We start from the raw sequence: 27,735 nt of genomic DNA, 5'->3' as shown, positions 1-27,735 counted from the left end.
TCTCAGTTAGAGCATTAATCTCCAGGATACACAAAGAACTCAAGAACTTAACACCAAAAAACCCCAAATAACCCAACCAGTAAATGGGCAAAGGAACTGAACACTTCACAGAAGAAATATGATTGTTCAACAAATATATGAAAAAATGTTCAACAATCTCTGGCAATTAGAGAAATGCAAGTTAAAACTACACTGAGATTTCATCTCATTCTAGTCAGAATGGCAATTATAAAGAATATGAGCAACAATAAATGTTGGTGAGGATGTGGAGAAAAAAGTTCACTCATATATTGTTGGTGGGACTGCAAACTGGTGCAACCATTATGGAAAGCAGTATGAAGATTCCTTAGAAAACTTGGAATGGAACCACCAGTTGACCCAGTTATTCTACTCCTTAGTTTATACCCAAAGGACTTACAATCAGCATACTATAGTGCATAGCCACATCAATGTTTATAGCAGCTCAATTCACAATAGCAAAGCTAAGGAACAAACCTAGGTGCCCATCAACAGATGAAAAGATAAAGAAACTGTGGTATATATACACAAAGAAATATTCCTCAGCCATAAAGAAAAATGAAATGATGACATGGTCGTGGTCTTGAAGGGGATTATTGGATCTCCCCCTCTTCCTCTCTATTTAGCAACCTGATCATGCAATTTTGCCATGTGCTGCCACTCTCAGATGCTGACTCACCACAGGCCCAAAAAGAATGGGCCAATCAATCATGGTCTGAGACCTCCAAAACTCTGAGGCAACCTTTTATTTTTATAAGCTAATAACCTCAAGTATTTGTTATAGAAACCAAAGCTGACTAACACAATCTGCATTTTCTATTTCAAATAATACAAAAAAGTGTTTTTGCTTGTTTTATTGGTGTTTTCAGGTTTTTTTAAAATTAATGTCTTATTATTGATTCTGGTTTCCTTCCCTCTTCTTATTTTTAATATTCATTCATCCTTCCAGCCATTCATATCAGATGACTATCATGTGCCAGGAACTGTAGATGAATCAGAGAACTATACAGGCACCATTTCCATTTATCACTGAAAATTTCTAAATTCGCAGTTCCAGAATCTTCAGCATCTACATTTATCACGTTTGACTGTTTAGAATGTTTGTTTATTCTATATCTGGATATGCTTCTATGGTTTATATTTATAATCTGAAATAATATAATTTATATTGTCAATTTAGTCTTCTTACATGTTACTTGTACTGTTTTCAAAGTAACCTTGCTAAGTAGATTTTTATTTCAAAACACATGATGCCCAAGCGGTCACACGCTCACCTGGCATCCTGGGTTCGATCCTCAGCACCATATAATAATAAAATAAAGATGTTGTGTCCACCGAAAACTAAAAAATAAATATTAAAAATTCTCTCTCTCTCTTTTTAAAAAACAAAACAAAACACATGATGCTTATTTTCTCTCTGACCATTCCTCCAGATCCATTCTTAGACTTTTTTTTCCCTGTTTGGTGCACTGGAAGGTTGATCCCTGTGCTCTGATTGCACCTGACTTATGATTGTGTTTGGCAAATGATAGGACTAGCAGGAGATAAGAAGGAGGAGACAGAAGATGAAGTCATTTTACCCCCCTTTTCCCCTGGTTTAGTGATACAGTTCTAGCAGTAACTGTGAGCTTCCTACTTTTTACTTCTTATAATGTTGATCCTCTTTCATTCCAGTTTTGCTTGGGTTTAGGTCAGTCAGTCTGTCTGTGTGTCTGTCTTTCTATCATCTTACTCCTTTAGGTAAAGGAGCTAATGGCTTTCTTTCAGTGTCAATATCTTTGTTGGTTCCTTTAGCTGTCTCCCCATTTTCAAATGATTCCTCTTTCAAAAGATTCTTCAAGTAAAATAACTGAGTAAAAGTGTATTTCCTGCCTGGTCCAAAATTGATATAATGTGTGGGTGAATACATATTTTTTCTTTAGTATTAATAATATATAAACATATATATGTACATGTATATTTCATATACATGCATTATATATGTGTGTGTATATGTACATATATTTATTCAGAAATGTTTCTAAGGAAATAGGATATAGAGGTGGGATTCTGGAACTGAGCTGCTCACGTAGTTAATGAATGTACAGATGACCTCTTATGCCTGGTAGATATTGTGATACCAGTAATACATAGCAAGCAAGGGTGTCACAGTTACCCAGATTTTACTGGAAGGAGTATGGAGCAGAGTGTCTATGGAGCACAACTTTGTTAGTTTTTCATTGCTATGACAAAATACCTGAGAAAAATCAATCAACTCAAAGGAGGCAAAGGTTTTAGTTCATGGTCACTTAGCTCTGTTGGTTTTGTGCTTGTGGTGTGGTGAGACTTAACATCATGGCAGGGAGTGAATGGTGGAGGAAAGTTGGAGAGAGAGAGAGAGAGAGAGAGAGAGAGAGAGAGAGAGAGAATGAATATGAATATGAATATGAATATGAATGGATGAATACGAATGGGAGAGAAAGGACCAAGATCTCAGTATGCCCTTGGATCCCAACTAGGCCCACTTCCTAAAGTTTCTATCTCCTCTCAATAGCACCCCAAGCTGGGGACAAAGCCTTTAACATATGAGCCTTTGGGGGACATTTAAGATTGAAACCATAACAGCAACACTTGAGGTGGTCAATAGGGCAACTGCATTTGATTTCAATGACAACCATTGCTTTTACAAAAATAGTGGGGGAGCATGTATTTTATGACTGTATCAGAGTTTACTGAGAGAAACAATGCTTAGGACCTCAAATTTCCAATCTGAGGTCAGAGTAGAGACCCTGGCACTGTAGTGAATTGAGGAAATGAGTCCAGGCTGTACCCAAATGAGGTGAAGCAAATGGGTCTGAAGAATAGTTCACCTCCACAATGTCAGAGCAAATGGGCTCTGACCAGTGCTGCACACTGTAGTTATGAACTAGATAAAAAAAAAGGAGAAGGAGAGGAGTAGGGATAGAACAACTGAGGGAAGAAAAGGGATAAAGAGGATAAAGGATAAAGGGATAAAGAATAGGGGAAGGCAAGAAGGGAGGGGGAAGAACTCACAGCATGTAAAAGATACAAAGAATTTAGTTGAGACAAACACATCCCAAGGTAGGAGGCAGAATCTCCTTTATATTTTCCATAAAGAACTTTAATAAATTAATAAATTCAACCAAAAACCTCAAAGATTCAATAATAAAATGACAAAATAAAATGAGAATTCGGATCATAGAGCTATAGAAATAAAATTGAGAACCATGTCACATTATTATTCTAGGATCCTGGATTAGATAGCAAAATTCTACTTAGTTGAAAAGGAGTGGGTAATTGTTAGGCCAATTAATATTAGCTCTTTCTTTCATTGTGTAAACAAACGGATAGGAGCTATGTACACTTAATCAATGAAATCACAAGATTATCAAATTGGGAAGAGAGAGTGCAAAATATCATTCACAGAACTCCATCTCTTATATTTATGTGATATTAGTTACATCCATTTAATCAGCAAAAGTAAGCTAACATTGCCTAGTTTGGTGAAGTTGTTGTGAATATTAAATGAGATACCACTGTAACTTGCTAAGCACAATTGTGGCTTGGTAAGTAGCATCTATGGTTATTTGGCTTCTGGGAAAGTAAAACAGTACTGAAATTACAAATGAGAACACTGCATGCTGACCCTGCATTCTTTTTCTTCAAGGTTGTTCCCAGGATCCAATTTGTTTAGGTTCTACAAATCTAACACGCCTAACAGGGTTGAGAGTTTAGGATTAGTTGGTTAATAAAGCATGTTTTTCATATATATATTTTAAGCTCTGGACCACATGTAGTGCTTACACCAATAGAAGCAAATTCCTCACCTGCTTTTGTCAAAAAAACTCTTCCACTTAGGCAAACAAAAGTAATATCTGAAGTATAATAACTGTGATAAGAGGACTTTACAATATCATCATGAAAGTCAGCTAATAATCCAAAAGTGTTGCCACCATCCACTGAAAGCCAAATCTGTGGGAATAAAGACATAATAACCTCAGTAAAGAGTTGCCATTTGTATGCCTAATATTCCTATGTAAGCAAAGTCATGTAATCTTTCCCATATCCCCACAGACATACACATGCACATTTACATGTATGTAGACTCCTTATTCATTAAGTCTACCTTGTAGTTTCATCCTAGAGTCTGTGACAGTGTCTGTGGCAAAGTGTCAGGCCTGCTTAGTATGGATGGTGAACATATGAAAAAAACAAGGTTATTCTTATCACTTCCCAGATGGAGTTCCTTTGTTTATAAAAAGATAGATGCTGGGTGTATTTGAATATGGGGGAAGGTGTTTATTCCATATTGACATGAAAGCTCATGTTCTAGGTATTTGACAAATACATATGCACACATATCTTGTAGGAAGAGCCCCTTGTTATTTAAAGGAGCGTATCCTGAAGTCTTAGAAGATCCCCAAATCACTAATTCCACTATATCCTCTAGATTCTCTATTTCCTCATCCTTAGGTAAGAGCATTTTGGGAATAAATCAGGTCGTGTATAGGATGAAACCTGCTTGCTACTTTTTTTAATTTTTATTTTTAGTTGTTGATGGACCTTTATTTTTTATTTATTTTTATCTGGTGCTGAGGATTGAACCCAGGGCCTCGCACATGCTAGGAGAGCACTCTACTGCTGAGCCATCACCCCAGCCCCTTGAGTATTTATCTAAAGGAATTAAAATCAGAATTTCAAAGCAATATCTCTACTCCCAAAATTCAAAATTGCCACGATAGGAGTTAGCTCAAATGTTCATCAACAGATGAATGGATAAAGAAAATGTGGTACACACATACAGTGGGATATTATTCTTGCTACCTCTTTATTTTAGTGGGGGCGGGGGTACCGAGGATTGAACTCAGGGGCACTCAACCACTGAGCCACCTCCCCAGCCCTATTTTGTATTTTATTTAGAGACAGGGTCTCACTGAGTTGCTCAGTGCCTCGCTGTTGCTGGCTCTGAACTGGTGATCCTCCTGTCTCAGCCTCTCTAGCTGCTGGGATTACAAGTATACATCACTGTGCCTGGCATTGCCAGCTCTTTTAATAGCCTAAGTTTCATTCAAGTGAAGATTTTTGGTGTTTGAATCTCTTTTTTAACATTAATTTTAGTTAACAAGCTATGACCAAAAGTGGATGTTTTTTCCTTAAAATTTAAAGCTTTATAAATGAGCCGAACTATTTTAGACCACTACCTACTCTGTTTACATTGTGGTCTTCTCTTAAGATATAATCCTGGTCGCCTCTATCTTTTTCCAGAAGCAACCTGTTATCAATTTGAAAATTCTATACAGTTACACTTACATATATGTGTATATACCAGTAGAAGTGAATAGTCCTGATTTTATTTTGTGATAGGAGAAGGGTAGGAGGGTGCCTGGGTGTGGTTCACCTTTGAACTTGAGCATGAGGTATCCTGCATGCCGAGTGGGTCTGAATGTTACAAATGCACATACTCCTATCATTCAGGATGCAGTGCACCTTGCTGGTGTAGCACAGTCCACAATCCTAAACATTTGATATGTGGGTTTCCATTTCCCACTCTTTGGACCCTGCATGTTACTGGGTTTGTGAGCAGGGTAGTGGGGAGGAGTGTGTGGGAGAAGGTGCTTTGGATAATTTGTTTTTTAAAGGATATTATTTTAGTTGTTGATGGATCTTTATTTTATTCATTTATTTATATGCGGTGCTGAGAATCAAACCCAGTGCCTCACACATGCTAGGCAAGCACTCTACCACTGAGCCAGAATCCCAGACCTTGAATAATTTGTTGAAAGTCTGACGTTTCTGTGCTTGATATTTTAGAAGTTACATTTACCACTCAACAATAGCTCTCATTTTGTTAGCTCTTGTGGACCTCCATTGTCTCTGTTCTATGACCTAGTATCCAGTTTGTGGATATATTATATACACATTTATATTTAGGGTTAGGGTTAGGGTTAGGGTTAGGTTTGGTTGTACCAAAATTTTCACTGTTATAAACAATATTGCAGTGGAAATTCACTTATCTGCCTCCTTGTACTGCCTGCTATATATCTAGATCAGTACTAAAAAGTTGAGTTGACAAATCAGATGCTAGATGTATTTCTATAATTTTAATATATACTAACAAAATGATTCTTAATTTTGCTGAACTAGTTTATGTTCCCACCAGTAGTGTGTAAGAATATTTATTTCCCAAGATTTCATCAATATTTGATAACAAATATTTATTTTTAATTTTTATTGATTACTTGAATGAAAAAAGTGACATCTCATTGCAGTTTCTCTATATATTTAAAATTATTGATCCATGCTGGGGCTTGGGTTATGGCTCAGTGATCGAGTGCCTGCTTAGCACATGCGGGGCTCTGGGTTTGATCCTCAGTACCACATAAAAATAAAATAAACATATTGTGTCCAACTACAACTAAAAAACAAACAAAAAATTATTGATCCATGCATGGTGCACTAATATGTTCTTTATATTACTCATTTAATCATATAATGAACATATATAACCGAGACCCCCAACTTAGGAACTGGCATATTGTTAGTAATTTACATGAAATCTATGTGTTTCTCTTCAATCTGGTTTCCCTGCCTTCTCCTTCAGAGATACACAATATCCTGACTTTTTTGTTTTTCATTCCCTTCATATAAAAAATTAGCACATGTGTCTTCAAAATACATTGATTTATTTTACTTATTTTTTTCTCTTTATATAGTTAATGTTATGGTTTGGATGTGAGGTGTCCTCCAAAAGCTCATGTATGCGGCAATGCAAGAAGGTTTAGAGGTGAAGTGATTGGGTTATGAGAGTCTTAACCCCATCTGTATAGGGGATTACATCTGTACTTCTGAAACTGTGAGCCTCCAAATAAACTTTTCCTCCTCTAAAACTGTTCTCATCAGGTCTTTTGATCACAGCCATGAAAAACCTGACTAAAACAGTTACCCCATATCTCATCCTCTAGAACTTACTTCTTCCCCCCAATTATTTACTTATAATTATACATGTTGGATAATTACACATATTGTGTGATTATAGATAAAATATATATTATATATTATTATATATACATATTATATATAATATATACATATATGAACTGAGTGCTTTTATTTGTTTTTCCATTGCTGTGTAATAATTCCCTACATGAATAAACTTTACTTATTCATTTTCCTACTAGGCATCTGGATTGTTTTTCATTATTTAATGCTATTGCTAACAGTGCCAGATGAATGTCTAAAAATATCTATTCATGTATGTGTTTCCTTTGCTAAAAGTGATATCTATGGGTCATAGAATATGCAACTGTTCAAATTTACAGGATAATAACACCATATTGCTTTGCAAAATAGTTGTAATTTATTCCATCTGCAGTAAATAAGAGATCTGGCTGCTCCACATTCTCTTAAACATTTTGTATCATCAGAATGAGCTTCGCCAAATAATATAGCTGAAAACAACAGCATATTGCACTCTTGATTTGTATTTCCCTGTTTACTTGTGAACTACATCACTCCTCAATGTTTATTCCAGTTGGGTTTCTCATAGACAACTTATAATTGAGTCTTTTTTTAGATCACTCTGATAATCTATGACTTTGGATTGGTGTAGTTAGAACTCTGATGTTGACAGTGATTGTTGAAAAAGTGCAATGATCTATCATATTTGTTACTATTTTCTCTTTGTTGCTTTGTTCCAACTTTGCCTTTCACTCATTTCCCATCTTTTGTGGTTTTAATTTAATTTTTTATAGGATTCCATTTTCTCTCCTTTATTAGTATATCACTTATTTTCTTTTAAAAAACTTTTTAAAGCAGTTTGAAAGTGGGCTAATCTCTATTCACTTTCAAGTAATGTTATATAGCTTCCTGGGTAGTGTGACTATCTTAAAATAAAGTAATACTGATTCTTTCCTCCCATCCCTTCATTTGCCTTCTTGCTGACCCAGAATTTGTGTGTGTGTGTGTGTGCTGCTAAGAATTGAAAATGCTAAGTTTTGCATGTGCTAAGCATGTGCTCTACCACTGAGAATTACCCTCAGTCCCAGAAGTCTTCTTTTGAATGACAATGACCTTATTTATTAATACTTTTTATGGTTAGTACTTTTGAGCCTTGTTTTAAAATGCTTTCTCTACCTTGATTTCAGAAAGATAGGCACTTATATTTTCCTCTAAAATTTGGATATTTGAATTATTTATCTATCAGGATGTATGTTGAGATGCAGGGATGCAGTTCATGTTTTCTGTATTTATGGCCAATTCTTCCCATCCCATTTTGATCAGTGCCTATTTCCTCTTCAATTGTAATGCCTCTTGGGCCTTTATCAATTCTCCATATATGAATGGTTGTGCTTGTGGGATTGTTAGTTCTTTCTGTCAGCCAATTTTTTCTGTTCCCTAGCCAAAATCACATCATAATTACTTGTTTTTTAAAATGCATTAATATGGGCTGGGGATGTGGCTCAAGCGGTAGCGCGCTCGCCTGGCATGCGTGCGGCCCGGGTTCGATCCTCAGCACCACATACCAACAAAGATGTTGTGTCCGCCGAGAACTAAAAAAAAAATAAATATTAAAAAAATTCTCTCTCTCTCTCTCTCTCTCTCCTCTCTCACTCTCTCTTTAAAAAAAAAATAAAATAAAATGCATTAATACCCAGTGCCAATTCTTCCTCTTTATTTTCTTTGTAAGTGTCTTGACTATTCTCAGTTTACTGTATACACTTAAACTCTATGACAAATCTTGTTGGGATTTTGATTAGAGTTGTATTAGATCTATAGATTAATTTAAGAGAGAATTGATATTAAAGGACTGCGAATTTTCCTGTCCACAAACATGTTTATGCCCATTTGTTGACAGAATTTTAAATGTCTTTCAGTGAAGTTTATAATTTTGTATATATGTGTCTTGGAAATCTTTTCTTAGATTTATTCTTAAGTACCTTATAATTTTGTGTGAGTTTTTTTTTAAATATTTTAGTTGCTGAAGGAACTTTATTTATTTATACATGGTGTTGAGAACTGAACCTAGTGCCTCAAATATGTCAGGCAAGTGCTCTACCACTGAGCAACCACACCAACCCTGTTCTTTGTTTTTGTTAATGTACATAGTATCTTGAAAATTATGCTTTCCAATTTGTTGGTCATGTGTAGAAATGCAATTAATTTTTTCTTCCACACTGCTTAATTCTTTTGTTTGTTCTAGTAATTTGTATGTATCTTTTAGGTTTTCTGTGTAGATAATCATATATTTTTCAAAGAAAGTTTTATTTACTACTTTCCAAAATTCATGCCTTCACTTTCTTTTTTTCTTTGTACTATTTCATTCCCTTATATACTCCATTTTACTTCTTAATTTCTTGATAAAGCTTCAATCATGGTTAAACACAACTCTCTGTTTCCTCCACTATGTGTGTACCCCCATAATTGACCATAGAGAAGAGTATCAGTATAGCTGAAGTGGTCATACTTTTAGCTAATGAGTAAAAGGTACCAGCAATCACATTGCATTGCCTTAGTCAATTCATTACTATTTTTTTTCTGTGACATTTTACTCTGTATTCTTTCCCTAAATTCCCAATATTCCTCCTCCATTTTTCACTCTAATGTCTGAACTACTATCTAAGGCTGGTCTCTCCACTAGTGCATATATACCATTTTGTTTTATTTATTTAAAAGCATCACTTCAACAGATTTGCCTCTCCTTTTCTCTTTCTTCTTAATTGATTTTCCCCTCTGTTGAATAATTCCCATCAGCACATAGCATGATTATTCCTATATTTTTTTCATTAGACAATAAAGTGTTTATAAGAAACCATAAACTGAATGCTCTCATAAGCCTCTCTGGAAATAACACCCCATTGTCATAGCACAAGGTGAGGAAAATGGCAGAATAAAAGATGCAGGGATGGATGGAGTCTGGGAGGCTGGAAAGGAGGTGATGGTTTACAATAATAAAAGAACGTCGTCCTCAAGCTTACTCCCTAAAGCTATGCTTGGAAGAAGGCCTATACTTAAGGGGCTGACAGGGAATGATGGGAAACAGCCTCACATGGAGCAATGGGGAGCACATGAGGGGAGCTGGAGGGACTACATAAACATGCCTTGAGGCCCTGGAGAAAACCTGAAGCCCCAGGTGAAATTCTAGAAACTCTGGTGCTGAGGAGGTCACCCTGGATACTGGGAAAGAATTTGGAAAGCTTACCATTTTTGAATTCTATGGGAGCATCTATAGAGTCAGGCTGGGAACCTCACATGAAGAAGCATCATCCACAGGATCCAGGGAATAAACCTCTAGGTAGGATTCTTAATTCCCAGGTAAAATTGCCAAAGGCATAGAATCTATTTTCTGTTGCTATGCAACACTGTCCCCCAAATACATTGGGTCATAAAAACTACCATATTTTTCCAAGTACCACCCATGGGTTGCTCCCTGTTCCTTGTTCATCACCATAAAGACATTCTAACCTGCTTTCATGCATTGGGAACCCCAGTGCGTGTAGAGAGAGCTGAACTAAGCCACAAGTCTACTTAGCCAACATGTAAGCAAATCTGGGAGGGTCTTAGGCCGCACAAATGTGCCTTTCCTATCAATCAAGGACAGTCACCCCTTTCTATCTCCCCAGCAAATCAAGTTAAAAAATAGGGTAAACTACTGCCTTTATTGGGAAAGGGTGACTCTGGAGTAAGGCATGGATTAAAGTGAACAAAGTAAACATACAGATTGATCAGAGAACAGGTATCACAAGAGGGGCTGGAGAAGGGCAATTTTTACTTCACTTCCCCTTTAACTCATCTTGTTCTTAAAATGGTGAGTCCACTAGGTCCTAAAAGTTCTCTAGTCAAGAATAAGTGGAAGTGGAAAAAGAAAGCAATCCCAGGATCATGGATGCTTTTCATCACTATGACCAAAATACTGACAAAAACAACTTATAGGAGGGAAAGTTTATTTGGGGCTCATGGTTTCAGAGGTCTTAGTCCATAGATGGCCTACTCCATTGCTCTGGGTCTAAGGTGAGACAGCACATCATGGTGGAAGGGTGCAGTGAAGGGAAGTTGCTTCCCTTGTGGCAGCAAGGAAACAGGGTGGGGGGGCTCACAGGGAAGATGCACCCTTCCAGAGCACATTCCCAGTGATCCATTTCCTCCAGCCATGCCTCACCTGCCTATAGTAATTCCCCAGTCATTGAAACTAGGTTGGACTGATTAGGTCACAGCACTCACAATCCAATCAAATTACTTCTGAATTTTCTTGCATTAACAGGAGCTTTTTGGAGATACCTCATTTCCACACTATAACAATGGACTAGCAAGAAGGATCTTATTCCTTGATTCCCTTGGTCCCTTGGGGTCCTCGTAGGATGGAAAGTTAACAGGCAAGACTTCTTACAGACAAAGCTTATTCAGCTCTAGGAGCTAAAGAGGATCCTGGAGAAACACCTGTTCCAAGGAATTTTCTACAGTCACACTCACCATGAGCCATTCCAGGGAGCAGAGGAAGGAGTGGGTAAGTGTACCTATAAAAAGAGTATGATTTTTCTCCACCAAAAATAAATGAACAAATAAAATAAGGATTGGTTTCCATTCTTCTCTCTGAGACCTACGCTGTGCCAACACTTGGGCCTGGCTCCTCTTCTTCTTACCCTGCCATCTCTCCCTCTGCTTGGGTGCTGTCTGTGACTCTTCTCCACTGGAGTTGCAGGGTGATGAGGTTCCAAGAGAACAGCACATTGTTCTAGGAAGAACAGGGAGACCCCATACTTCCAAGTGGAAACGTGAGGCTGCAGCACAGCTGGAATGTATCAGGCTTTCCTGTGGCAACTGGATTGTTTTAGTAAAGCAAGAGAATAGCTAGTTTTGTTTAAAAGATGGCCCCTGGCACATAGTTTTAGAATTCTCTTTATTGGTGGTAGATGGTGGTAGGAGCTGCTTCACAGGTCGGGGGAAAAAAACCAAAAAGGAACATGGTGATGATTGGAGGAAGGGGCAGCCCTGTCAGTGGCCGATGGAAGTGCCCATCTCAGTGGCATTAAAGTATATAGGGGATACTGGTGGCTCCTGTAGTTTCTACTGTGCATTCTCGGATCCAAAAAGAACAATGCCTAGAGCTTTCAGCCTCACAGAGAGCCCAGCCTACAATGTGACATCAAAACTAGAAGACTTAAAAGGAGTTTTTAAAAGCCATGACATACTTTGCTGAAATAAACATTAACATCCTCAACACGGATGACATGGTTAAGAGTCTTTTAATGTCTGTGAAGTTTTATGGGATTAAACATAATTTCTCTGAAACATATGTGAGACTTGTGGCTGCTGTGTCTCTAAAACCTAGGGGTTCTCAATTTTAATTGGAATGCAGGTCATGCTAATGACTACCACGTTGGGCCTGGCATCAAGAGATGAGGGTGGGGCGATGCTGTGGTTGATATGGAGCAGTGGGCTGGCTGAGTCTCCTTCACTGCTGATTTTAGCTGAGGGACTCATCATTCCAAATTTAGACCCATCAACCATACTTGTTGGTCAGGATAAAGAGAACCCCAACAGATGCAGGCAATGCATCAAGTCCAAGTGCTATGGATACCCTGAAGGGGTCTTCCTCTAGCTTGTGGTACTCAGTGATAGGAGGTACAGGGCTCACTTTGGACTTGAAACCAGATATCTGTGCTCTCATGATCTTCTGTCCCCACAGCAAGTGACATGCTAAAACTCTTGGCACATGGTTCCTCTCTCAGCACTGCGCCACCATTTTAAGGGGTGGTCCTCCCTATTCCTATACATTTAAAAAAAAACCTATTCTCTTGAACTCCATTTTCTCTTTAAACATTGCCCATTTCACTACTTCACTTTTCCACAAAACTTTGTAAAGGATTTGTTTGTATGCACTGGTCTAATTCTTGTCCTGTCATTCTCCTTCCAGTAGGCTTTCCACCTCCCTGAACCTCAGAGTGACTCCATTCTTTAACTAAGATATAACCACTCAGCATAAAAGAAGTGACACCATTACTAGAGTGTGAAATTTCATGTGTATGCACCTGACTGCCATAAACAATCACAACCATTACTCAGCTGAAAGAGCTGTTTTCAATATCAACAAAGAACTCCTCAGGACTTTGTTAGGAAGTGACAACAGGTAGGTGCTTATATTTAAAATAGCCTGCCAGAAACCATCACAGCATCAAAAAGGTTAGAATTAAAGGGTGTTTACCTGATATACTAAAAAGGCTTTTGGTAAGTTTCAATGGATAGATTCCATATCCATATTTTTCTCCTATACCATAATCCAGCCTTTGTACATCATTTCCAAAGCCCTGTACAGAAGTGATAAGACTTCTACTGATCTTATACTTTTCAAGTACCTAAGCTATTTGTAAAAATTCAGGGTGAACACTGAGTTTATAGACCATGAGTCTGTTATAATGATACACCAGCATGCTTTTGAGCATCCTTTTGAGAGCATTACCTTAGATTTTGTTTTATAGACCTACTTGCTTCCAAAATGCACATTCTAACTAAATAGCATTTTTTTACTTGGAAGTTAAAGATTGAGGAATTTGTATCTATGAGGTAAAACTGCAACCTTCAAATGCAATCCCTGAGTCACAGAGAAACTTGCTCTCTCTTGACCAAACTGAAGTCATCATAATTTTTACTTCCACAGAATGTTTGAGAAACTTCACTAAGAAACTGAATTTGAACTGGGATTCTAATTAGAATAAGATGTACTCCATTGTTGAATAAAATTTCAAAATATATTTTAGTCATGTATAACTAAAAAAAATAAAAAATAAAATAAAATAAGAAATTTTTATTTTATTTTAAAATATTTAAATTTTTATTTTATTTAAAAAAATTTTTTATTTTATTTTAAAAATAAAAAAAGAAGTTGAATCTGTTGTTCTCATTGGAAGTCACTGCTGCAGTGTTTCTTAGTTCTGACCTTTACTTAATGTGACTTTGTGCTCTTTATTTTTTTTAATAATTTTTAGTTGTTGATAGACATTTATTTTATTTACTTATTTATATGTGATACTGAGAATCGAACCCAGTGCCTCACATGTGCTAGGCAAGCGCTCTACCACTGAGCCACAACCCCAGCCCCTCCAGCAGTACTTTTTTTATTTTTTAAATTTTTAAATATTTTAATATTTTTAGTTGTAGATGGACACATACCTTTATTTATTTATATCTGGTGCTGAGAACTAAATCTAGTGCCTCACACGTGTAAGGCAAGCGCTCTACCGCTGAGCTACAACTCCAGCTCCTGTACTCTTTACTTTTGAACTGCCTGATATCCCATAGGTGTTATAAAATCTCCTTTATCAAGTTTTTTTTTTTCAAGTTACTGGTACAGAACTGAATGATGGGAGGCCAGAGGATAGAGCATGCTATTGGGAGGAACTTAAAGAACAACAGAGTCAGAAAGTCATGCTTAGATAAAGCAAATAAAGAAAGGTCAATGTTAAATGCCAGAAATACCAGATGTATATACTAAGATACTAAGTGTATATACTAAGTATGTATATATATATATATATATATATATTATTTATATATTTTATAAATAATACATATATATAAAAGTGTATATATATACACTTTTATATATATATACTTTTAGTATATATATATACTTTTAGTCTGTTAATGGCAAAAGAGTTGGGAAGAAATGTATTATAACTGTCAAAATTAAGAAGAAATCTGGTCTATCTATGACTGCTTTTAATTTTTTTTTTTTTTGCAGTACTGGGGATTGAACCCAGAGACTCACAAATGCTGGACAAGCACTCTCCCACTGGGGTACATCCCCAGATTATTTTTATCTGCTAGTCAACAGTGAACTGATAAAAAGGTAAAAGCTGACAGCAAGCACTAAACACCAAGCTTAATACATAGTAAGTAGTCAATAAATCATCTTTCCTCTTCATTTCCACCTCCCTGATCACGGGTGACTTCTTTAGGTCCAATCACTCAGCACAGAGTAACTTAAAGAACGATTTACCCCTAATAAGTTATGTGATTTACCCCTCTACTAGAGGGATAAATTTCATGTGCACATACCTGATTGCCATAAGCATACAAAAAGTGGCTTCGTGGATGAAATACCATTCCAACAGGAGAAGAAAACGAGGGAGGAAATAGGAAAGGTGGAAACTTTGGTGTGGAATTTGGGTTGTTCTTGGATATGGCATTCACAGAGGCAATGGTAGTTTTCTCTAGCTAAATAAATACAATATCAGGAATTTGTAAGAATTTGATCATTATTACTAGTCCACATTACAAACTTTAGACCTGTTCTTAGATTTTGAATAAGATAGGGACATACCTCTCAACATAGTATAGAACTGGAAGGATTAGCAATCACTGATATTTCTTTACTCCACTGCCCTCCATTTTACAGTGTTGAAATTAAGTTTAGGAGGCAAAAATAATTTGTCTAAAATTTTATAATCAATGGCACAGAGAGTTTATAGAATTTTTCCTGAACCTGGCAGACAGAATCATGAGAGTTATAAGCAGACTGTGCTTATAACTCTCATGCCCAAAGTGTGGATGCCTGAGTCATATCCTAATTTTCTCATATCATGATCTTGAAGGGGATCAGACTATGACATCCCAAAATACATCACTTTGGAATAATTTTAAGCTAAAGAGACTTTTGGAATTCAACTGATGCAGAAGGAAAACCTTTCTCAGAGCTTCCTTTTCTGACTAAAAGCAACTTCTGGGAAATGACTGTCATAAACTTTTCTTTAGAGCAGATCTACTCCCAGAAAAGAAACTGAAAATAAAACCTACCCTTGTGGGAGATACCTAGATGGACAAACGTTATCTAACCTTCTTATCTCCTGTTATTCTCTTGAAAACCAGTCATCTGTTTTCCCCAAACAAATGCATCAATTGAATCTCAATATCGTTCAGCTTAAAATTATCTTGACACCAAAGTGGCATATTTGGGGGTATGTTTTTCCACTCACCTTTACCTATTAAACTATCATCCCCCCATTTTAGCCACCCTTGAAATTACTCATCACTGAGTTTCTCTCATATAAATGAACACTGCATGTGTAAACTAACAGGTTTTTTCCCCTCCTATTAATATCACAAGGATTAAGGACCTTTGGAATAGAAAACATAGACATGTGGCAACAGGTCCTATTGTCTGCACATCTTAACTAACCACTTTATGGAACCTTAAATTTATAAGGAAAAAACTATCAGCTTATATTCTCCTGGAGAACTAATTGCGATTCATCACTCTGCCATTAGCATCATGGTTTCCACCGTCATCAAATGAAACAATCAGAGGTGATGAATCTCTAAAGTGTCAAACTGTATTCTTCATTGTAAATAATTTTGCTGTAGCCAATTTTATCATGTTCTATGGCTAAAGATAACAAGAATTTAGAGATAGCTTTTGATAAGGTAAATTTGCATTGTGGGAGTGTCACGAGCAATCACCTGGGCTATTAAACCTACCTTGTCGTATAAGAGGTAAACTCCAGCATCATGCTCTTGGTCCATTAGAAATGTTAACACATTTGAGCTCATATAAGTTGCTATTCTATCTTGGTCAGGAAAGCAAGGAAACCATTCAACAAATGGTTCCTTACCAAAAAAACAAGAGCTCGACTATAAAAAGAGAAGGGAAAAGTTAATGCTGTTTTAGAAATGTAAGTCATCATAGTAAAATAAACTAATGAACCATTGTGTTGCCCTAACTAATTACAAATCAAATGTTTAAATCTTCAAAGTCTTTGCTTCTTTTCTAAGGGAGATGAATCCAGGAAATATTGCAAAGCATCTCTTTCTGGTACAAATTATTTGTCAAGAATCATTGTGTAGACCTAGATTTAACACAGTTAGGGAACTGCTATTAAAGATAATCAGACCCACCACTGGGAGTATAGAGTGACTGATTGCTAAGCATTTCACCACATAAATTCCATTTTTTGGACTAATAACTACCCATGAAATCATGCATAACAAAAATTCTTACCTTTTAAAATATTTAATATCATACCTCACTTAGAGTCCTATTTCTGTCAAAGGTGATAGTAATATAATCAACTATAAAATATAAAGGTATAGGATTTATGAATAGCATATATATTTCTAGAACTAGAAGGGTTAGTGTTAATAAAATAGTCTTCAAAAAATAATAGATGTTGGGCTGGGGTTGTGGCTCAGCAGCAGAGTGCTTGCCTAGCAAGTGCAAGGCCCTGGGTTTGATCTTCAGCAACACATAAAAATAAATTAATAAAAAAGGTATTGTGTCCAACTACAATTAAAAAATAAATATCAAGGATGTGTTATCAACTTATACTCAAATACAGATTTTTTTGCAGGTGTGTCTATTGTCTCAAATTTAAATTAGTTTTTCCCTTTATTTTAGGCCATTAATTTATATAAATCAAACTTATCTTTACATTTTATTTTATTTTGATGTATGCCATTTTATTTAATCTCTATATATCATCTATATTGAAAAAACCTGTTAATATATAGTTAACTAAAATTTACCTTCAAAATGTTCTTTGTTGGCAAAACATCTTTCATTATACCATAATTTTCCTTTGATATAATCAACCTATAAAAATAAATAAATGAAAATATCACTTAAGTAACATGTAGACTTAAGCTACAAAAAAAAAAAAACTTACCAAAAAATTCCAAGGTTTGATAGTTCAGGGATGGGAGGCAAATAGAGAGGAAAACTGCATGCAAATGAACTAAAAGGTTGTAGAATGAAAATAAGAAGCTAGAATGCAGATTTTGAACAATACAAGCAAAAAAAGGAATACAAAGAGGAGAAATTGCACGACTTAGTTTGCATTATTGAAGATGCTATTGTCTATGACCCATCTTTCTGAAGCTAGCATCTGCCCTTAGTCTGTCATAAAGGGTTTATCTTTCATTCCGCATTAGCTGCAGCTGGGTTTAAGGAGCCTTCACGGATGCCTGAGTGCAGCAAGTAGCAGCAAGAAAAAGGTATTGAAAATTGGTCATGAGAGAAGCTTCAAAGGAAGTGAGATGGTATGCACTGGGTATTCCTTATATGCAATTTGAGATGATTCTGTTACAAGAAGATTCTGACTTTCAAATTATTGTTGAGACACAGGGAGACTTTCTTACACTTTTATAGACACAGTAATAACATCTATATCATCTGTGCATAAAAACCTTTTAAATATTCTAAAATTGTGGTGATGGTTAGACAACTCTGTAAAAATACAAAACAACGTGGAATTATACAATTTAAAAATATAAAGTTTATGGTATGTGAAATATGGCTCAATAAAAAATGGTAAGAAACAAACAGAAGGTCTTATAAGATGAAACAGACAACAATATATTTGGTGTTCTACTGCCATTCAAGTTCAGGTATTATAATCAAATAAAACTTTTTGAGTTCTCAGATAAATCTTCAGATTTGCAGGATATAGTAATTATCATTATAATATCTGGGCAGTTAATATAAAATCTTTATTGGGCCTTGAAATATTTCTCTTCTCCTGGGCATAGTGGTACATGCCTGTAATCCCAGTGGCTAAGGAGGCTAAGACAGGAGGATAGCAAGTTCAAAGCCAGCCTCAGCAATAGTGAGGCATTAAGCAACTCAGTGAGACCCCGTCTCTAAATAAAATACAAAATAGGGCTGGGGATGTGGCTCAGTGGGCAAGTGCCCTTGAGTTCAATCCCCGGTACCCCACCTGCCCACCCCCCCCAACCAGAGTTGTATTCTTCTTCTGCCTTTTTAGATTCTTCTGGGATTTAAAAAAGAAAACAACTTGAAATCAAACAGCCCTGTGATTAACCTTAGGGATAATTTAATCCCAGGATATGCTCATGACCCAGGTCTGACCTAAAGTCACAGGATTGGTTAGGTATGAATTTATAATCTGAGTCATGTGAATCGTGAAAATCAGCCTTAAGATGCTTGGGTGTCTTTATTCCTATTGGGATTGCTAATTTGGTTTCTGCAAACATGGTGGCTAACATAAAGGAAAGCAGGACTGTGGGAGGCCAACCTTACAGGTGACTGAGTTACACTCCCCAGCTGGGTGCTGAGGCGCTCAGTCACAGAAATGGATGTGTCTTGCTATAGCCCCATGGGTGGAGCTATGCTCACCTGTTCCTTTGTAATATAACCCCTTGCCCTGTTTAGGATAGAATCTTCCATGGAAGTGCCTTGTGTGTGTCCCCTTCTCTTACTGTGCCCTTGGGTGTGGTCTACCCAGGTGTCAGTCAACCTGCTGACAGTGGACATCATGAAGACAGACTCAGCCCCCTGAAACCTGACCCCTTGCCTCATTTGAATAGCTTCTCAATAAAAGGGGTCAGCGTGTGCTCTCGCTCTCTCTCTTTCTGTGGACCCTTAAGGTCAGAGGAGCCGTCACAGTAACCCCAAAGAAAAAGGTATTTGTGTCTCCTGTGTGGTTATTTCGTGCAGACCAATTAGCCCAGTTTAACTAGAGTGACCCCTGAGCCTTTTAGTCGTGAGAACAGAAACCCGGCACAGGACCAAAAGTTGAAATGACAGAGTCCTCCAGATATCTGGTAGGGAGTGAACCCAGTCATGTTTGGAAGCCAGCTTTATCCCTTGAATTCCATATTTACATGAATAGATAACTTTCTCTCCTTTGCTAAAATTACCTTTAATTTGGCTTCTGTCATTTGTCTTCAGAAAGTTCCTGGCTATCTGCACTGGAAAAGAATCTAACTACCTTTTTTAAAAAAGTAAATTTTATTATTTATTCTTGAGCTTTATAAAATGATGTTATGGGATATATAGACAGTAAAATGTTTACTAGAGTGGGCTATCTTTTTTAAAAAACAGCTACACTATATTATGTACTATGCTAAGATTTTTATTTAACTACCTTACTTCTAAGAGATAGATATTTTTTTGCCCATTTTAAAACAAAGAAATTGAGATCCAGAGAGTTATACAACTCATTCAAAGTTATATGCTATATGGTAATAAATTAGCCAAAATTTAAATTCAGTCTGTCATTTATTCACTCATGGATTCATCAAATATTTACTGAAACTGCCCATGTACAAGGAAATGTGGTAACTGATTAGTAACAAGATAGCCCTTGGCCTGGAACCTAAAATCTTGGAACTAACCAGGTGTCTACACAGACAAAACAGGGAGTCGAACGATAGGAATCAGTGCTGAGAGCTTTGTGAGTGCACGGGAGGGGTACCCTGGTGGTTTGTGAGGGACTCCTGGAGAGGAGAAGAAATTTTCTGAAACAGAAAGAGTGAGAGGGAGTGCATGCTAAGAAGATAAAATATGTCCTGCAAGAGACCTGATTTGTGAGAAGTGTGGGCACATTAAGGGAAGGCAAGTATCTGGGCATGGCTGGAGAGATGGCTCAAGGAGGTGAGCAGGCACAAAGGATTTTGTTATCTCACAGGACTTTGAATTCCATCCCTAAAGAAGTGACCCAAAGTCCATTCTATTTCTATTTAAACACATTTTTGTGAGTAAGTAACAGATTTTGCCTCATGCCAATTTCCCAGTTTAGAGTTTTACACAGGGTGTGGATGTGCTGTGTCAATTATTCTTTCAAGTCATTCAAGCTGCTGCTAAAGTTTCACCTCTATGGAGAGGGATGCTCTAACCCTCCTCTTTTAAACAGAATATTGTTTTCCCTTGAATCTATTTTTCTCTCATTCTGCTTTAGTTTAAGCACTTACAACTATCTAAAAATCTCATTATATATTTGTTTGTGTACTGATTTATGATCTAGTTCCCTCAATAGAATGCTAAGCTATGTAAGAATAGGGACTTTACCTTAGGCACTGTGAAATAACCACATGTCCGAACAAGCATAGATTATAGTCAGTGATTAAAAAAAAATTATTGAATGGAGAAATCACCAAATATGAACTACTCAACTACTGCCCCCAAAGCCACATATATCCCATGCCTGACATCTTTCCTCCTCCAGTCAATCTTTACTCAAAAGGTCTTATCCAAAGGTAAATCCCTATACCTTTAAGAATAATTTCACCTTTTCCCTTTCTTTCCTCCCTAGCCCCAATACCTCCCTGTTTTCAGAACACTTGGATTTCCCTCCTTTTATCACTACCACACCTGAGATTTGTTGAGATATTTTGTTTCAATAGGATTTGTTATAAATCCTTATAAATGGTAAAAACCTCTATAAATGGAAATTTAAAAATTTAAAAAATATTTCATAAGCATTTCCCCCTTACTCTGCCAGTCCAAGTTTTAGAAGTGCATTGTACCAATATTGGCCACATAAAATTAATAGGAACAAAACTATCAACAGCAACATTGTATCAGCAAAGAAGTGGAAAATTACACAAGCATTCATCAACTGGGGACAGGTTAAATAAACCCTGATAAGTTGGCATACTTGTAGCTATAAAAAAGAAACAAGGGGAAAAAAAAGAAAGAAAAGAGGTCATTCTTCATGAACCAGTATGGACTTTTTCTTGTGCTATATTAATAATGAAGAAAGTAAGTTATGTCTGTAGTATATGTGTATGTAGTGTAAGAAACCTGAGAAAAATATATAGCCCAAATTATTTAAATTTACATTAAAAACACTAAAAACATATGGAATGTTTACTTGTAAGGGACAGGGAAAACAGGCTGAGTATACACAGGTAGGCAGGAGTGAGACTTCTCAGTTTGTCTTTATATAACTTTTCGGTTTTTAATTACATGAATGTATCATCTATTAAAAAATAATTTTTAGATGTCAGAAATTCTCATTTCCCTTGCAACATGACATTTCTTTCTACAGACTGAATGTTTTTGTTCCTCCCTAATTCATATGTTGAAATTAATCTCCAGTATGATGGCATTTTCAGTGAAGACTTTGAGAGGGATCAGGTGGCTGAAACTTAGGTGTCTTTATCCGATCCGAGGATGGTTAGATACCATTCCCTTACAGAAGAGAACCCAGAGAAATATGTCTTGCAACTCTGCCATGTGTGGTTACAGCAAGAAGACAGCTGTCTACAGACCAGGAAATGACCCTCTCCAGACAGTGAAATGGCCAATATCTTGAAATCAGACTTGCCAGCCTCCAGAACTATGAGAAATCTCTGTTCTTTATAAGCCACCCTCTATGGTATTTATGTTATAGCTGCCCAAATTGACTAAGACATCTCTGTTTCAAGAATCCTTGTCTAGTATATTACATTTTTACTTATGTAGACAGAAAACATATAAGTTGATATTAGACTCTCAAGATCTGTACTAAAACAGCATAGTATTTCTACATAACTAACATGCATATCCTCCTGTCTACTTTAAATCATCTCTAGATTACTTAATGCAATCTGAATAAGTAAATAGTTGTTACACTACTTAGGATTAGGTAATAATGACAAGAAAATGAGTCTACTTGTTCAGTACAGATGCAATTCTCACCCCTAATATTTTTAATTTATAGTTGACTGAATATGTAGAGGTGAACGTGCAGATAGAAGGGCTTATTGTACTTCCCTCTGTTCATTTTTAAAAAAATTCTAATTTGTGTTATGACAGCAGAATGCATTACAATTCATATTACACACATAAACACATTTTTTTCATATCTCTGGTTGTATGCAACGTATATTCACACCATTCATGTCTTTATATATGTACTTAGGGTAATGATGTCCATCTCATTCCACCCTCATTTCTACCCCATGCTCCCTCCCTTCCCCTCTCACCCCTTCACCCTATCTAGAGTTCATCTAATCTTCCCATGCTCCTCCTCCCAACCCTACTATGAATCTGCCTCCTTATATCAGAGAAAATATTCAGCATTTGTTTTTTTTTGGGATTGGCTAACTTCACTTAGCATTATGTTCTCCAACTCCATCCATTTACCTGCAGATGCCATGATTTTATTCTCTTTTATTGCTGGGTAACATTCCATTGTGTATATATAACACATTTTCTTTGTCCATTCATCTATTGAAGGGCATCTAGGTTGGTTCCACAGTTTAGCTACTGTGAATTGTGCTGCAATAAACACTGATGTAGCTGCATCCCTGTAGTATTCTGTTTTTAAGTTCTTTGGGTATAGACTGAAGAGTGGGATAGCTGGGTCAAATGGTGGTTCCATTCCCAGTTTTCCAAGGAATTTCCATACTGCTTTCCATATTGGCTGTACCATTTTGTAGTCCCACCAGCAATATATGAGTGTGTCTTTCCCCCCAATATCCTCACCTTGTATTCTTAATAACTGCCATTCTGACTGGAGTGAGATGAAATCTTAGAGTAGTTTTGATTTGCATTACTCTACTTGCTAGAGATGTTGAACATTTTTTCATGTATTTGTTGATTGATTGTATATCACCTTCTGAGAAGTGTCTGTTCAGTTCCTTGGCCCATTTATTGATTGGGCTATTTGTTTTTTGGTATTTAGGTTTTTGAGTTCTTTATATACCCTAGAGATTAGTGCTCTATCTGATATGCAAGTGGTAAAAATTTGCTCCCAAGATGTAGGCTCTCTATTCACCCCACTGATTGTTTCTTTTGCTGAGAAGAAGCTTTTTTAGTTTGAGTCCATGCATTTATTAATTTTTGATTTTAATTCTTGCACTATAGGAATTTTATTAAGGAAGTAGGGGCCTAATCCAATATGATGGAGATTTGGGCCTACATTTTCTTATGTTAGATGCAGGGTCTCTGGTTTAATTCCAAGGTCCTCAATCCATTTTGAGTTGAGTTTTGTGCATGGTGAGAGATAGGGGTTTAATTTCATTTTATTCATATGGATTTCCAGTTTTCCCAGCACCATTTGTTGAAGAGGCTATCTTTTCTCCAATATATGTTTTTGGCATCTTTGTCTAATATAAGGTAACTATAGTTATATGGGTTTGTCTCTGTGTTCTTTATTCTGTACCATTGGTCTACCAGTCTTTTTTGTGCCAATACCATGCTGTTTTTGTTACTATTGCTCTATAGTGTAGTTTAAGGTCTGGTATAGTGATGCCACCTGCTTCACTCTTTTTGCTAAGGATTGCTTTAGCTATTCTGGGTCTCTTATTTTTCTAGATGAATTTCATGACTGCCTTTTCTATTTCTATGAAGAATGTCATTAGGATTTTGATTGGAATTGCATTAAATCTGTATAATGCTTTTGGTAGTATGGTCATTTTGACAATATTAATTCTGCCTATCCAAGAACAAGGGAGATCTTTCCATCTTCTTTAGCATTCTGTAGTTCTTGTTGTAGAGGTCTTTCACCTCTTTTTGTTAGGTTGATTCCCAAGTATTTTATTTTTTTTTTTGAGGCTATTGTAAATGGGGTAGTTTTCTGTGTTTCCCTTTCAGATATACAGGAATGATATGCATTGTCACTGATATACAGAAATGCATTTGATTTATAGGTGTTGATTTTTTATCTTGCTAATTTGCTGAATTCATTTACTAGTTTAGAAGTTTTTTGGTGGAATGTTTTGGATCTTCTAGGTATAGAATAATATCATCTGCAAATAGTACTCATTTGAGTTCTTCTTTTTCTATCTGTATACTTTTAATTTCTTTCATCTATCTAATTGCTCTGGCCAGTGTTTCAAGAACTATTTTAAATAGAAGTGGTGAGAGAGGGCATCCCTGTCTTTTTTCAGTTTTTAGAGGGAGTGCTTTCAACTTTTATCCACTTATAATGATGTTGGCCTGTGGCTTAGTATAGATAGCTTTTACAATGTTGAGATGTGTTTCTGTTATCCCTAATTTTTCTAGTGTTTTGAACATAAAGGGATGCTGTATTTTGTTGAACGCTTTTTTCTGCATCTATTGAGATGATCATATGGTTCTTATCTTTAAGTCTATTGATCTGATGAATTACATTTATTGATTTCTATATGTTGAACCAACCTTGCATCTCTGGGATGAACCTCACTTGATTGTGGTGCACTATCTTTTTGATATGTTTTTGTATTCAGTTTGCCAGAATTTTATTGAGAACTTTTGTATCTATGATCATTAGAGATATTGGTCTAAAGTTTTCTTTCTTTGATGTGTCTTTGCCTGGTTTGGAATCAGGATGTTATTGGCCTCATAAAATGAGTTTGGAAGTGCTCCCTCTTTTTCTATTTCCTGAAATAAATTGAGGAATATTGGTATTAGTTCTTCTTTAAAGGTCTTGTAGAACTCAGCTGTGTATCCATCTGGTCCTGGGCTTTTCTTGATGGGTAGGCTTCTGATGGCATTTTCTATTTCATCACTTGAAATTGATTTGTTTAAATTGTGTATATCATCCTGATTCAATTTGGGAAAATCATATGACTCTAGAAATTTTCAATGCCTTCGATATTTTCTATTGCTTTGGAGTACAAGTTTTCAAAATAATTTCTAATTATCTTCTGTATTTCTGTAGGTGTCTATGGTGATGTTTCCTTTTTCACTGTGTATGTTAGTAATTTCAGTTTTCTCTCTCCTTCTCTTCATTATCATGGCTAAGGGTTTGTCAATTTTATTTATTTTTTTCAAAGAACCAAGTTTTTTTTTGTCAATTTTTTTAATTGTTTCTTTTGTTTCAATTTCATTGATTTCAGCTCTGATTTTAATTATTTCCTGTCTTCTACTGCTCTTGGTGTTGATTTATTTTTCTTTTTCTAGGGCTTTGAGATGTAATGTTAAGTCATTTATTTGTTGACTTTTTCTTCTTTTAAGGAATGAACTCCATGCAATGAACTTTCCTCATAGTACTACCTCCATAGTGTCCCAGAGATTTCGATAAATTGTATCTGTGTTCTCATTCACCTCTAAGAATTTTTTAATCTCCTCCTTGATGTCTTTTGTAACCCATTGTTCATTCAGTAGCTTATTATTTAGTCTCTAGGTGTTAGAAGAGCTTTTTATTTATCATTGATTTCTAATTTCATTCCATCATGATCTAATAGAATGCAGGGTAGTATCTCTAATTTTTTAATATTTTCTAATATTGCTTTGTGGCATAACATATGGTCTATTTTAGAGAAGGATCCATGTGCTGCTGAGAAGAAAGTGTATTCACTCATTGAAGGATGAAATAGTCTATATATGTCAGTTAAATCTAAGTTATTGATTGTATTAGTGAATTCTGTAGTTTTTTTTTCCAGTTTTTGTTTGGAAGAGCTATCCAGTGGTGAAAGAGGTGTGTTAAAGTCACCCAGAATTATTGTGTGGTGGTCTATTTGACTCTTGAACTTGAGAAGAGTTTGTTTGATGAATGTACACACTCTATTTTTTGGGCCATGTAAATTTATTATTGTTATTTCTTATTGATGAATGGTTCCTTTAAGCAGTACGAAATATCCTTCTTTATCCCTTTTGATTAACTTTGGCTTGAAGTCTACTTTATTTGCTATGAGCATAGAAACCCCTGCTGCTTCTGCAGTCCATGTGTGTGGTTGCTGTGCCCCTCCCCTGACTCAGGCAAAGGCAAGGCCCTACTGTGGTGGATGGTGCAAGGCGTCCATCCTCTGGAGGAGCGCAGTATGTTTCTGGGAATGGGCTGGTTTGTTTTTGTATTCCTGTTAATAAGCATAGTGGTGACTTCTCATATGACCATTAAATATGCAGGAAAAAACATGACTTTCCCAATTAATGCAACTACTCCTAAAGAATAAATCTGTTTGCTCTAAATGCAATGATTCAGCTATGGAATGTAAATTGTTAGTGTTTAATGAGAAACCCTCTGCAGGAAAAACAGTCAAGGAAGTTTTTGAGAAAGTAAATTAAAATCTAGAGAAGAAAAATTAATATTAAGAAGACAGATTAGTGCTTGGTATTTGGACAACTTGTTCTTGTTCCTGAGCACAATGGTTTGGTGCTCTTATTCTTGTTTGATTAAAATTAGTAGCCTCTCTTTTCAAGTTAACTACTTGCCATAACTGTGGCACCAGTTTTAGTAAGTCAAGAAAGAATAGTCAAGGTACAGGCCAATAGTCTGGGACATTTCTAACTATTATTAAAAGCTAACTAAGCAGAAACAGTTCAAAGAAAAATGTAAACTGAAAGTAAAAATGCTTGCTTATGCATAAGCCAAGATACATTCTTCTTATCTAATTGTAGCTATGTAATATTTTGTTTCTTTGAATAATGATTTCTGTTTGGTAATCACAAAATACTGTGAGTCTACAAAAAATGAAAAGTATATATGATTAACTTTGAAAGGGTAAAGTTTCTAAGCTGGAAAGCTTGAAGGTAAAAGATTAGGTATTATTAAGTTCCTCTGTTACACCCAGATTCCTGAGATAGTTAAAACAACGCCCTACTGGCCATTTAGCCTAGGGCCCTGTGCAGTTCCTCACAGGGCCCGAACCAATCAGTTTGAATGTGTAACCCGCTGAGGAATGACCAATCACCCCCACCCGACCTGTTTCCGCCAATGAATGTGCCAATCACGTCTCAGAGTTGTTGTTCAATTTTCCCGTGCCTCATGATGATTTGTTCTGATGTATGCAAAGCCCACCGCCCTCTCCAGAAAGTGTACTTAAGCTCTGCTTGACCTCTGCTCGGGGCTCCGGGCTGCTCTTCCTTCTTGAGTGAGCACGGGGCCCCAGCGTGCTGGAATGGATCCCCAATAAATCCCCTTTTGCCAATTGCATGGAGCCAGTCTCTTGTGTGGTCTCTCCCTCCGACGCTCCGCCGGACCCTTACAACTTCACAAGTAAAGATTGGGATTCAACACCTTCACTCTTGTGTCTGTGTTGCTTCTCCGTCATCTTTCTTTGACTCCTCACCATCCATTA

General features: G+C 36.4%; 1 protein-coding gene across 1 annotated transcript in view; it reads right to left on the bottom strand.

The window, feature by feature from the left end:
• The window catches only part of Catsperb (catsper channel auxiliary subunit beta), a 119,480-nt gene that overhangs the window by 43,369 nt on the left and 48,376 nt on the right, over positions 1-27,735 (bottom strand). Inside the window, exons 10-14 of the mRNA XM_077800107.1 lie at positions 17,533-17,599; positions 17,033-17,079; positions 16,485-16,641; positions 15,070-15,224; positions 3,846-3,990 (exon numbers count right to left, since the gene is read on the bottom strand). Coding sequence (XP_077656233.1) covers positions 3,846-3,990; positions 15,070-15,224; positions 16,485-16,641; positions 17,033-17,079; positions 17,533-17,599 — 571 coding nt within the window. The remainder of the gene's footprint in view (positions 1-3,845; positions 3,991-15,069; positions 15,225-16,484; positions 16,642-17,032; positions 17,080-17,532; positions 17,600-27,735) is intronic.

The sequence above is a fragment of the Urocitellus parryii genome, chromosome 6, assembly GCF_045843805.1.
Source record: "Urocitellus parryii isolate mUroPar1 chromosome 6, mUroPar1.hap1, whole genome shotgun sequence".
NCBI lineage: Eukaryota > Metazoa > Chordata > Mammalia > Rodentia > Sciuridae > Urocitellus > Urocitellus parryii.
Note: the sequence above shows the minus strand (reverse complement) of the source record. Positions and strands in the feature narration are given on the sequence as shown.